The 13,727-nt window shown below is 45.4% G+C and overlaps 2 protein-coding genes across 2 annotated transcripts in view; one reads left to right on the plus strand and one right to left on the minus strand.

Moving 5' to 3' along the window:
* The window catches only part of EDEM2 (ER degradation enhancing alpha-mannosidase like protein 2), a 30,265-nt gene that overhangs the window by 8,233 nt on the left and 8,305 nt on the right, over positions 1 to 13,727 (plus strand). The window contains exons 5-8 of the mRNA XM_007123742.4: positions 3,364 to 3,489; positions 5,681 to 5,892; positions 8,075 to 8,216; positions 9,859 to 9,983. Of these exons, the coding sequence (XP_007123804.1) occupies positions 3,364 to 3,489; positions 5,681 to 5,892; positions 8,075 to 8,216; positions 9,859 to 9,983 (605 nt within the window). The remainder of the gene's footprint in view (positions 1 to 3,363; positions 3,490 to 5,680; positions 5,893 to 8,074; positions 8,217 to 9,858; positions 9,984 to 13,727) is intronic.
* LOC102990238 (heterogeneous nuclear ribonucleoprotein A1-like) lies at positions 1,231 to 2,259 on the minus strand. Its single transcript, XM_055090050.1, is given in 2 exon segments — positions 1,231 to 1,610; positions 1,677 to 2,259. Coding segments are annotated over 2 exon segments (963 nt in total).

The raw sequence follows: 13,727 nt of genomic DNA on the forward strand, positions 1-13,727 counted from the left end.
GATATTTTATTCTTTTTGTTGCAATGGTAAATAGGAGTGTTTTCTTAATTTCACTTTCAGACTTTTCATCATTAGTGTATAGGAATGCAAGAGATTTCTGTGCATTAATTTTGTATCCTGCTACTTTACCAAATCCATTGATTAGCTCTAGTAGTTTTCTGGTAGCATCCTTAGGATTCTCAATGTATAGTATCATGTCATCTGCAAACAGTGACAGCTTTACTTCTTCTTTTCCAATTTGGATTCCTTTTATTTCTTTTTCTTCTCTGATTGCTGTGGCTAAAACTTCCAAAACTACGTTGAATAATAGTGGTGAGAGTGGGCAACCTTGTCTTTTTCCTGATCTTAGTGGAAATGGTTTCAGTTTTTCACTGTTGAGGACGTTGTTGGCTATGGATTTGTCATATATGGCCTTTATTATGTTGAGGAAAGTTCCTTCTATGCCTACTTTCTGCAGGGTTTTTATCATAAGAGGGTGTTGAATTTTGTCGAAAGCCTTCTCTGCATCTATTGAGATGACCGTATGGTTTTTCTCCTTCAATTTGTTAATACCATGTATCACGTTGATTGATTTGCGTATATTGAAGAATCCTTGCATTCCTGGAATAAACCCCACTTGATCATGGTGTATGATCGTTTTAATGTGCTGTTGTGTTCTGTTTGCTGGTATTTTGTTGAGGATTTTTGCATCTGTGTTCCTCAGTGATACTGGCCTGTAGTTTTCTTTCTTTGTGACATCTTTGTCTGGTTTTGGTATCAGGGTGATGGTGGCCTCGTAGAATTAGTTGGGAGTGTTCCTCCCTCTGCTATATTTTGGAAGAGTTTGAGAAGAATAGGTGTTAGCTCTTCTCTAAATGTCCCTATTTATTTATTTGTTTATTTATTTATTTTAAAAAAGACATTTATTCAGTGTCATGATCAGACTGTTACATTTAGCAATCAACATGGGTGCAAAAAAAAAAAAAATCTACATTAAAACCCTTTGTTGGAATGCTTTACACTTTCCACAGAACAGAAACTAAAATAACCTGTTATACAATTAGTCACAAATACAGTCCTTGAGTTTTTTTTGCCCATACACATGAGTATTGTCTAAAACATGTCTTCTTTGTAGCAGCTAGGCCCTGCCACCACTGTGCTTGGCTGAATTCACAAATCTGTTGTAACCTGTAGCTTCCCTGTCACTTCTCTGGCTCTCCTCTCCTGCTAAGCTTTGTTTCCTGGTAGTAATCAAAACCTTCTGCCACTGCCTTAGCTACTGCTGCTGCTGGAACTGCCATAGCCACCTTGGTTTCGGGGTGTGGCAAAGTATTGGCCTCCACCACCATAAGGGCCAGAACTTCTGCCTCCAAGGTTTCCTCCTTTCATGGGTCCAAAATTTGAAGATTGATTGTTGTAACTGCCAAAATCATTGTAGCTTCCACCACCTCCAAAATTGCTTCCATCATTACCAGATCAATTATAGCCATCCCCACTGCCACCATATCCACCACCACCATGGCTGCCACCAAAGCCACCTCGACCACTGAAGTTTCCTCCATGACCAGAGTTGTCATTCCCACCAAAACCACCTCCACGACCACCACCAAAGTTTCCAGAACCACTTCGACCTCTTTGGCTGGATGTGGCAAAACCACCTCCACGACCACCACCAAAGTTTCCAGAACCACTTCGACCTCTTTGGCTGGATGAGGCACTAGCCATCTCTTGCTTAGATAGGGCTTTCCTTACTTCACAGTTGTGGCCATTCACAGTGTGGTATTTCTGAATGACAATCTTGTCTACAGAGTCATGGTCATCAAAGGTTACGAAAGCAAAGCCTCTCTTTTTGCGACTGCCTCGATCAGTCATGATTTCCATCACTTCAATCTTCCCATACTGTTCAAAATAATCTCTTAGATGATGTTCTTCAGTGTCTTCTTTAATGCCACCAATGAAAATCTTTTTCACAGTTAAGTGGGCACCAGGTCTTTGAGAATCTTCTCTTGAGACGGCCCTCTTTGGTTCCACAACTCTTCCATCCACCTTGTGTGGCCTTGCATTCATGGCCGCGTCCACCTCCTCCACAGTGGCATATGTGACAAACCCGAAGCCTCTGGATCATTTGGTGTTTGGATCCCTCATTACCACACAATCTGTGAGCGTTCCCCACTGCTCAAAATGGCTCCTCAGACTCTCATCGGTTGTTTCAAAGCTCAAATCTCCGATGAAGAGCTTCCGCAGCTGTTCGGGCTCTTTGGATGACTCTGACTTAGACATGATGGCAGTGGAGGGGTGGGGGAGGACGTCAAGGATGCTTACTTGGCGGCGTCCACGAGCAGAAAGGCCCTATTTATTTTTTAATGAACACTTATTGCCTAGGTTTTACCTGTGGGATTCTTTGAGGCCCGGGTTGAATGTGGGTTTTTCCAGATATATTTTTTGTTTACTCTTGCCATGTGGCTGGAGGCATTATCTGCTAAAACCACCTTAGGCTAAAGGTTTGAGGTTTTCTAGACTACGCAGTTAGTGTGAGTTCATTCTGTAAAACTTAGTGAGTACCAGTTTGTGGTTATTAATTCTTAGGAGAGATTTTTTTTTCTTTTCTTTACTTGGCATTGAGATTTGAGGTATACAGTTTTCCTTACTCTATGCTAGGGGAGGTGTGTAAGGTTTATTTTAAATTCATCTTTACACAGGGTATATAATTCTTCCAGATCCCAACTTCATGGAGGGATCTTCTATCAGACTTCCCACTCTGGATAGGTCCGGCCTTTGTCTCTTATTCCTGGTCTGCCAGGAGGAGGAGAAAACTGAAGCTCAAGGTCACCAGTTTTTTCAGTGGGAGGGCCATTCAGGATATCTGTTTAGCCATATTTCCAGATACGTAACCTTTGTGTCTTTTTAAAAGTCCTAAATATTATGTAATAAATTGAAAGAGATAAATGAATAAAATGAAGGTAATAAGTATCCTCCCTTGGTCTTGGGGTGATTGGGAGACAGTGACCAAGTGCAATGAGCATGGACTTTGGTGTCAGACAGACCTGGCCCTACCACCTACTAGATGGATGACCCTGGGCAGTCACTTTACCTCTCTGAACCACAGTATCTCCGTCTGAAGAGGGCACAATAGTACCTAGTGCTTGGTATACAGTAGAGACTGCAAAAAAATGATAACCATTATTTTTGTGACCCACCAAGAGAAAAAAAAAACTTCATGAACTTAACACTGTACCAGTGTGGGGGGTTAAGGACTCTTCTTTGGCTATGTGGCTCCAGTCCCTTCCCAGTGAGCCACTGAACAGAGCATTAGGTTTAATTTGTACAAGGGAAGGACTTACTGGTCCTTAGGATTCTGACACTTGCTTTTTGTACCATCTGTAGTAGTAGGAGGACTTCTGTCTGCTCACCTGCTATCAAAGAGGGCTGGGGTAGAAGTGGAGGCTGGATGGCCCTGCTCGGGACCTCTCCTGAGGATGGCCGAGGAGGCAGCCCGGAAACTCCTCCCAGGTAAGACCCACATGGAGATGGGGCAGAGATGAAGTCCGGTAGGCCCTGCTGCTCTTGCTGGAGAAGAGAGTGGCTGTGCAGAACTATTTGCTCGTGTTGCTCACCCAAACACTTGGTATTTCTACCTCTTGGCGCCCACCATGGAAATCAGGAGAGTCCTGGGCATTTTGAGGGCTAGACTAGGATGGATGAGCTGACCTCATTACTGTTTGCGAGGAGCGCTGAAGGCCAGCCTGGTGGCTGGAGGGCTCTTGCCCTTATTTGAGTGAGTGCTTTTTTGCCCTCTCCCAGGCCCACACGCCACTGGAATGAAAGGGTTCCAGAGAAGAGCCTTGGTCTGAGCGTTCGGAACCCCTGGTTCTAGACTCGGCTCTGACAACCAGTAGCTTGACCAAGCCGCTCTTCCTCTCCTTGGTTCAATTTCCCCGTCTATCAAATGGGAGTCAAAATTCCTGCCTCCCTCTGGGGAGACGTAAAATGAGGTCAGAGAGGAGAAAGTTCTTGGAGAACCTCAAACACCACTGAGACACGAGAGGGACTTGTTTTGTAGCTGAGCCATGTCCAGGGCTGCAGGCCAAGCTGCAGTGTTTGTCCAGAGGGGCAGTAGCTGGGCTCGGCAGCGTCAACGGGATGCTGTGTTCTCTTCAGGGTGTGGTGGAGGCTCTGAGAGCTGTTCACACCCAAACACGTTATGCTGTGCTTTCCACCAACCTCTTGGCCATCTCACTTCTCCCCTTCACCCAGGACTTGCCTCTCATCCTTGGGGAAGAGCTGAGGAGAGTGAGCGAACTGGGTTCAGGTCTCACTCACGGCCTGAATGTCTCCGTACAAACGTCATGTCCTGTGTGACTCATCCCTGGAGGGAAACTCTGTCTGGTTGCTCCCTTCTTTTTTTTGTATTGAGAAATATACATATTGAAAAGTGCATTCACGCTGAGAAACAGGATTTTGTCACCTCCCCACCCCCTTTTTAATACTGCCTGACTTCTCTGAACTATCCCTTTGGGCCCTTCTTGCTTGTGACTTGAATCCTCCTTGCTTACCACTCATGTCTGCCAGATAGCAAGTTTCTCTTCTTACAGTAGAGTTGCTGGACCTTGTGGTTCTTGGAAGTTTTGACAACTTTGTTCACAGTTTGGTGACGCACAGGCTGCTTTGGGGTTGTTTGACCTTTCAGCCTGGAGAGGAAATCTCTGCCTCTGACTTGCTCTCTAGTTCCTTGCCTGGAATTGGAAGGCACTGGGGTGAGGTGGTCAGGGCACTGGGCCCATGGGTGGTGGGGGAAGGGAGTGGGCACGTGGTAGTCATTCCCATCTCAGTTCCGTTTGGCTCTCTCTGTGATCTTTGAGTCACTTCTTTATAAGCCTGACCTTTCCTACCTGTGAATTGAGGGTTGGACCACATTGGCAGTTTCGTGGTTTATATATCCTTTTTTAAAAAAATAACATAGCCCCTGAAACTCTTTATTTAGAGCAGGGATTTTTTTTTTTTTTTTGTGGTACGCGGGCCTCTCACTGTTGTGGCCTCTCCCGTTGCGGAGCACAGGCTCCGGACGCGCAGGCTCAGCGGCCATGGCTCACGGGCCCAGCCGCTCCGTGGCATATGGGATCTTCCCGGACCGGGGCACGAACCCGTGTCCCCTGCATCGGCAGGTGGCCTCTCAACCACTGCGCCACCAGGGAAGCCCGAGCAGGGATCTTAAACTGGCTGCTCTGGGACTGTTTACAGTCTGCAGATGTGTTTTATTTGGTCAGAATGGTGTTTTAAGAAGTAGATGAATGGCTTCTTGATTGTGCCACCAGCTCCCCCACTGCCTATGGCTTAAGCCCTGCCTGCTTCTCACTAAGTTACTTGCCTGCCCTCTGAGGCATAATACAAAATAAGTAAAAGTAGAGCTGCTCTAGCTAAAGTGAGCATGCGTGGAGTGTGATACCCCAGAGCACAGCCCGCTGCTTCCCTGCTCACCACAGGCAAGAGCCCAAGGCATGAGGAGCAGTGTTTGACAGCATCTGGGTTAGGTGGCCACTAAGGGCCCTCTAGTTGTGACATTTATCCTTCTCTGGCTCAGTCTCTAGCAGATCACCCAGGAGACAAAAGGGAAGTGCTGGCCAAGGCCTCAGGCTTTGGTCCTGTGTCCACCCAGGCCCACCTCCCCGCTCCTATCTGGAGTCTTAATTTTGCGATTGTTCAGCCTTTCAGACCCCCACTGGCATGCCGTATGGAACGGTGAACCTGCTTCACGGCGTGAACCCGGGGGAGACTCCTGTCACCTGCACAGCAGGAATCGGGACCTTCATCGTGGAATTTGCCACCCTGAGCAGCCTCACCGGTGACCCTGTGTTCGAAGACGTCGCCAGAGTGGCCCTGATGCGCCTCTGGGAGAGCCGGTCAGATATTGGGCTGGTAGGTCTGCTGCCACTTTTCCTGTCTAGCTCAAGTTGGCCACCTTGGCCCCTGCTTATGAGGCTCAGGGCTCTGAGCAACAAGTTGCAGTCCAGCCGAAGAAAACTGAGGGTGACCTCAGGAGTGGTCCAAGACTTAAGCTCACAACACCGAAAGTAGACCAAGCCTCCAGTTCATGCTTTGGCACAGAGGGGAGGAGAGCATGAGAGCACATCCTCTGACAGGAAAAGGGGCCGTGATAAGCTCTGGCTCCTTGAGCTTCTCTGATTTCTAGGGAGTGGGTCATGTGCTTCATGCCCCTGACTCACTCCGTGACCTTAGATCGTCAGCCTGTCTGGCCCTCATTTTTACATATTTTTGTTTGTAAAACTGTGTTTCTTAGAACCAGAAGATTTGAGAGATGTTGAATGGCTGTTCCATGAGAAAATGATTACTGGTGAATTAAATTTGGGCAACACTATAAATAGTATCCTTTTTTTGGAGAGTCCTAATGAACACGAGCAGGTTAAAGGTTATGAAATCCTATGATAAATTCATCTATTTAACTTTGCTTAACTCAACGTTTCACAAACTTATTTGACCCCAGAGCTTTCCTTTCCCCTCCAAACCTATTCACCTATGGAAATTTAACACACCTTGGGCCAGATCATCTCTAAGGTCGGTTTCGGCTCCTAAACTAGATGATCCAGTGAAACTAACAGTAATTGAGCCAAAGCTGTCCAGGAAATAGCACTAGATTTAGTCAGAACTGAGGCTGAGCCCCAGCCTTACTATGTTGAAACTGTGACCCTGGCCAAGTCACTCAACCTTTCTGATCCACAGTTACTTCAGCAATAATATTGATGGATTAATACCTCCTTGCTGAGTCATTATGACTTATAAAGACTGTGTTGTCCAAAAGTGATTCAGGTGGAGGCACGTTTTATGCAAAGTCTGGTTCTAAGTCAGCTTGAAAAGTGAAACTTGTGTGAGGACTCCTTGACAGTGCCTTAAGAAGGTGCCACTCTGGAGACCTAGAGTAACTCCCTTAGTATCCAACACAGGCAGTTTTTTCTCCAGCTCGGGAGCATAGTGGCTCCGTGACCACCCTGCCCACATCCTCTCAGCCCTTTATCATTTCCGTGCACGCTGGCCTGTTGCCATCACCCATGTCTCTTTGGCTACGGGCCTTTTCTGGTGCCTGGATCCTGCTCTGCTTGCCCTTGGCTGGAAACGCCAGGTCTTAAATGCTACCCTAGAGCAGTTCTCAATCAGTGGCTGATACTGATGGGAGTTTATGGACAATCACGCTTGTTCCCCGGCCCTCGGGTGGGACCGTGCCGAGGCTCGTGCTCTACATTGACTCCCAGAGCTGCCCGGTGGGATGGAGCTCCGTTTCCCATGGTGGTAACTTGCCTGACAGCACACCCTTTGTGGGCTGCCTCCCTGCCCTGCCTCACTTTTCCCCTCCTCTTCCAGAGTTTCCAGGGACTCACCTTCCAAATCAACTACTTCCTGTCTTCCTTGCTGGGGCTCTGCCCAAACTAACACAGGACAATTAGCTGTTTCTTTGAATGAGTACCAGGTGAAGTTATCAGCTTCCATCGGGGTCTAAGTTATATAGACAACATATCTCTTCATTTAAATCTTTAAAATTTATTTTTAAATGGTTCACAAGTCAAAGGATACAAAAAAGTACCCAGTGACATCTGTGACCCGTCCCCCAGCTACCCAGTTCCTCTCCTTACAAGCAACTACTCTATCGGTTTCTTGGATGTCCTTCCCAAGTTGATTTATGGAAGTACGGAAAGTATATCTTATGTCTTTAGACACTGGAATCACATGCAGATTCTCAGGCTGAGAAGTCTGAGACAGATTGTGGGAACAGCACGTTCTCATCTCCCAGCTCACACTCACTCTACACAGGGCATGAACACTCCAAGTCATTGTTCTTTTTTCAGTTTTTGACCAGTGTGTATAATTAAGTCCTCCTAAATGTGCATGAGATGTGTCTCCACTGTACATATATGCAAGAGAGCTGGCCATGATCCAGCCTTGCCCCCCAACCCTGTACCCCGATAGCCTGCATGTCTCCCAAGAAGCACTGGGGTGCCTGCCTTGTATCTCACGGGACAGTCAGGGGTGTGGGGACATCCTTGTTTGGTCTTGGGCTCTCCTTTGACACCACATGTCTCTCTCCTAGGTCGGCAACCACATCGACGTGCTCACTGGCAAGTGGGTGGCCCAGGACGCAGGCATCGGGGCTGGTGTGGACTCCTACTTTGAGTACCTGGTAAAAGGAGCCATCCTGCTTCAGGATAAGAAGCTCATGGCCATGTTCCTAGGTAAAAAGGTCAGGGTAAGGGGGCTTTTCGCCATGGTTTTCCCTATTGACATGTAGTTTATTTATAAACTTTCAGTTGCTCCCAAGTGCCTACAGAATCAGCTCTGCATTCAAAACCACCATGGACTTACACTGCCCACTTGAGGCCCACTACACCTCTTCATGCCTTCCTGCAAGAGCCAACTGAACCATGCTGGCTTCTCTATATGCAGCCCTGGATTTTTTATTTCCTGGCCATTGCACATGGTGTTTCCTTTGCCTAAAATACCTTTTTTCCTGCCTTTATGTGTCCAAATCCTGTTCACCCGTTAAGGCCCAGTTTAAATGTCACTTTGCCCAGGAAATAGCTTGATTCTTCCTCAGAATTTAGGGCCTTCAGCATCTTTTTTTTAAAAAAATATATATAAATTTATTTATTTATTTTGGCTGTGTTGGGTCTTCGTTGCTGCGCGCGGGCTTTCTCTAGTTGTGACGAGCCGGGGCTACTGTTCGTTGTGGTGCACGGGCTTCTCATTGCAGTGGCTTCTCTTGTTGCGGAGCACGGGCTCTAGGCACGCGTGCTTCAGTAGTTGTGGCACGTGGGCTCAGTAGTTGTGGCTCGCAGGCTCTAGAGCGCAGGTTCAGTAGTTGTGGTGCATGAGCTTAGTTGCTCTGGGGCATGTGGGATCTTCCCGGACCAGAGCTCGAACCCGTGTCCGCTGCAATGGCAGGCGGATTCTTAGCCACTGCACCACCAGGGAAGCCCAGCATCATTTTTGCAGTCAGCTATCATCACAGTTATAGCTCTTCAAACTGAGTGCAGCATCCAGGCCTTATTCATCTGTACTCCCCACAGTGCTTTGCAGGAGGTAGCTGTAGATTAATGCCTGTTGAATAAAAGCAGTTTACCCTTCAGGCCCTTAGACACTAGTAGTAATGATATTGAGGAATTGTTGGGCACCTAATAATAATTATAGCTACCATTCATTTATTCAGCAAATATTTACTGATTACCATTGATGTGTTAAGGTTTGTGCCAAGCACTGAACATGGACTATTTCATTTCATCCTTACAACACTGTTTGAGATTGTCTTATTTATTTGCATGTTTTTGGTACTTTGTTCATTCAGATAATGCTTATAGTGCATATTTATTATGTACTATCTTCATGTTGGGGATTCTGCAATCAACAAAACAAAGTCCTAGCTCTCATAGATTTACAGTCTAGGGGGAATTATAAGTTCAAGTTCCCACTAGAATGCCAGCTCCCTGAGAGCTGGACTTTGTCTTATTTGCCACCCCCCAGGTGCCTGGCACCTGGTAGGCACTCAGTGAATATTGTTGAGTGAATAAATGACTGCACAGTCCCATGAGGTATATAACATTACTCTCCTCACTTTATAGATAATAAGACTGAGGCTTAAGAGGGAAAAACTTGCCCGAGGTCACAGCTAACAAGTGGTAAAGCGGGAGCTGGAATTTGAGCCTGGAAGTTTGCCTCCAGAACCCATGCTTCTTCCTCTGTGCCTCCTTGCATCCTAGTCTGCTTTGAGGCTGGGCCACCCTAGGGTCTTGCAAATGTTTAAGTCCATCCTTCTGTTGCCAAAGCCTGCTTTTTGTGTCCCTCGTCACTGATGTGTCCGTCATCTTATCTCCTCTGCAGAATATAACAAAGCCATTCGGAATTACACCCGCTTCGATGACTGGTACCTGTGGGTGCAGATGTACAAGGGGACCGTGTCCATGCCAGTCTTCCAGTCTTTGGAGGCCTACTGGCCTGGTCTTCAGGTAGGAATGATCAGAGAGGGTGGTCCTTTTTCTATGGAACCGGCAAAGCAAGCTCATTCTAATGTATGAGTCAAAAACGTGCTTGAGCACTTTTTTTTTAGAAGGGTAGATTGGGGATGGGAGAGGGGCTTAGAGTGAGATGGATTTAAAGTTCTGCCAAACTGAATTTTCCAAGGGGAGCTTTAAGGTGTCAGGAACTGAACTTCCAGCTTGCTGTGGAATGTTGCACCACTTAAAGTAGACAGGGCGGTAATAGCCATTGGCAATGACCATTTCTCCACTGGATATTTCTGTCACGTATCCTCATTCTTCTTTTTTTAAAAAAATTATCAGTAATTTTTTTTTTGAAGATGTTGGGGGTAGGAGATTATTAATTAATTTATTTATTTTTGCTGTGTTGGGTCTTCGTTTTTTTGTGTGTGTGTGTGGTATGCGGGCCTCTCACTGCTGTGCTCTCTCCAGTTGCGGAGCACAGGCTCCGGACGCGCAGACTCAGTGGCCATGGCTCACGGGCCCAGCCGCTCCGCTGCACGTGGGATCTTCCCAGACCGGGGCACGAACCCGTGTCCCCTGCATCGGCAGGCGGACTCTCAACCACTGCGCCACCAGGGAATCCCGGGTCTTCGTTTCTGCGCGAGGGCTTTCTCTAGTTGTGGCAAGCGGGAGCCACTCTTCATCGCCGTGCATGGACCTCTCACTATCGCGGCCTCTCTTGTTGTGGAGCGCAGGCTCCAGACGCGCAGGCTCAGTAGTTGTGGCTCACGGACCTAGCTGCTCTGCGGCATGTGGGATCCTCCCAGAGCAGGGCTTGAGCCCGTGTCCCCTGCATTAGCAGGCAGATTCTCAACCACTGCGTCACCAGGGAAGCCCACGTATCCTCATTCTTGACAGCGGGCCTGGGAAAGGGCGTGACAGCAGCTGGGGATGCTCTGTCTGCCATCATTATGTGTCTCCATTACATGGTCTGATAGAGTTGCAGCTGGAAGGGATCTTAGAGCCCATCTAATCCACCCCCTATGTGTCCTAAAATATTTTTAATATTTTTATAAACAACTTCTTTTTAATCTTAAGAAATTAAGAAAAGGTAGTAACATGTAGATGGTGGTAAATTTTTAAAGTACAACAAGGAAGACAATGATAAGTCTCAAGCCCCAACCCTCAGATTCTCTCCCCAATCCAGCCCTTGTTGTCAGTTTTCTGTACCTCTTTCTAGAAATCCATATACATAGATATATGCATATTTATAGCCCCCTTTTTTCTTTACATAAATAGGAACATTTTTATTCTTTTTCACTGAATGTATCTTGGAGATCATTCTTTATTGATACATAAAGATCAATTTTACTTTTTTAAACAGTTGCATATATTCCATTGAATAGATATATTGTCATTTATTTAACTTGTTCCCCATTATATACTTTTAGCCAACCCTCTCATTTTTTTTTTTTTTTTTTTTTTTTTGTGGTATGCGGGCCTTCCTCTGTTGTGGCCTCTCCCGTTGCGGAGCAAGGCTCCGGACGCGCAGGCCCAGCGGCCATGGCCCACGGGCCCAGCCGCTCCGTGGCACGTGGGATCCTCCCATACCGGGGCGCGAACCCGGTTCCCCTGCATCGGCTGGCGGACGCGCAACCACTGCGCCACCAGGGAAGCCCCAACCCTCTCATTTTATAGATGGGGAAAGAAGCTCAGAGAGAACTTGTTGATAATATTAAATATTGGTCCAACACTTCTAAGATCTTCAAATTTACTTGAGTGTCCCCTAAAAGAATTTTGAAAAATTATAGCGCTCCATGCGTGTTTTTAATCTTTATGAGTTTAAATAGTTGCATACCATTCCTTTTTCTCCTCCAACTCATATTTCCATTCTACCACTCCAACAGGATTTTATCCTAATTATTGTATTTTATGCTGAAGCATTTTATTGTTCACCCTATCATGTGTCTCTGTGACAAAATTTGTTCATACATAGAAATTTAAAATGTTTTTAAATTTCCCGTGATCATAAACTCTGAGTATTAAATTTGTTTTCTTCTGGATTTAGTTATCATTAGTATGTAAATGATTAAAACAACATTGATAGCTTACAATTTTTGATGATTATAAACCTGAAAGCAATTTATTGGAAGTGCATTTCTTAATGAGATTTTTGGGGCTTTTTAAAGTTTTTAAGTAGTTCATGTATTTGTGCATGAATAATACATATTGCTAAAACAGGGCACGGTTAAGCATCAAATTTATTCCTGCTTTTCATTTTTTTAGATGTAAGTGCCGAGGAGCCTATGCACGTAAATAAGTAGATGGAGATGGAAGGAGTTTGATATGGTAGTATCATTCAGTTCTTTGAAATCATTGAGTTAATAGATTGAACCATATAAAATTGCCAGCATTCAACCATTTTTGACCTGCAAATGTGGCAGTATTTTATGGTTCACTCTTTATATGGTTAAAATAAACCACAAATGATCTGTCATCAAAAATTATTTTTAATGATGTCTCTGATGACAGCCTGACCAGTTCCTCTTTCAATTTTTTGAAGGCAAAGAATTGAAAGCCATCTGATTTGCAGAAGGATTTGTTACCCAGTGGTTAGAGCCATTCATTTTTCTTAACACTACACTAATATTTTATTTTATTTTTTTAAAAATTTTTAAATTTTTTTTATTTTATTTTTTTTGTGGTACGTGGGCCTCCCACTGTTGTGGCCTCTCCCGTTGTGGAGCACAGGCTCCGGACGCGCAGGCTCAGCGGCCATGGCTCACGGGCCTAGCCGCTCCGCGGCATGTGGGATCCTCCCAGACCGGGGCACGAACCTGTGTCCCCTGCATCGGCAGGTGGACTCTCAACCACTGCGCCACCAGGGAAGCCCTACACTAATATTTTAAATTTAACCTAGTTCAGTGCTCAGGACATTTTTATATCCCAGGACAATGTTCCGCAGTAAGGCTGGAGATTGTTGGTGGGTACACCTTGCTTTTATAAGGTGGTAGAAGGACAATTGTGGAAGAGTTAGAATGGGTAGCCTGCCTTTGTGTTGTAAGCATCTTTTCAAGCAGATCCATTTTAGGAAAATTAAGGATCAGGAAATCTATTTCCTTAAAACTATTTGTGACTACATTCCTCTTGGAAAACCTGCTTGTACCACCCAGCCATACAACTGATCACACCCTTTGACTTTGCATGATTCTATTTCTATGCATTTTCCTCAAGAAAATAATTGACCAGGGAAAGATGCAACCTGTACACAGATATTCCCAGTAGCAAAGTTCATGACAAAGAAAAACTAGAAATGGTCCAAATACCCAGTAATGGAAGAAAAAATAAATGATTGTATTTTTTTCTTTTTTTTTAATTGTGGTAAAAGACACATAACATAAAATTTACCAAGTTAACCATTTTGAGTGTACAGTTCAGTGGTATTTATGTTCATGTTGTGCAGCCATCACCACCATCCATCTCTTCACCTTGTAAGACTGAAATTCTATAACTTTTAAACAATAACTCCCCATTCTCTCCTCTCCTAGCCCCTGACAACCATCATTATTATTTTGTTTAACATCTTTATTGGAGTATAATTGCTTTACAATGGTGTGTTAGTTTCTGCTTTATAACAAAGTGAATCAGCTATACATATACATATATCCCCATATCCCCTCCCTCTTGCGTCTCCCTCCCACTCTCCCTATCCCACCCCTCTAGGGGGTCACAAAACACTGAGCTGATCTCCCTGTGCTATGTGGCTGCTTC

The sequence above is a fragment of the Physeter macrocephalus genome, chromosome 14, assembly GCF_002837175.3.
Source record: "Physeter macrocephalus isolate SW-GA chromosome 14, ASM283717v5, whole genome shotgun sequence".
NCBI classification, from domain to species: domain Eukaryota; kingdom Metazoa; phylum Chordata; class Mammalia; order Artiodactyla; family Physeteridae; genus Physeter; species Physeter macrocephalus.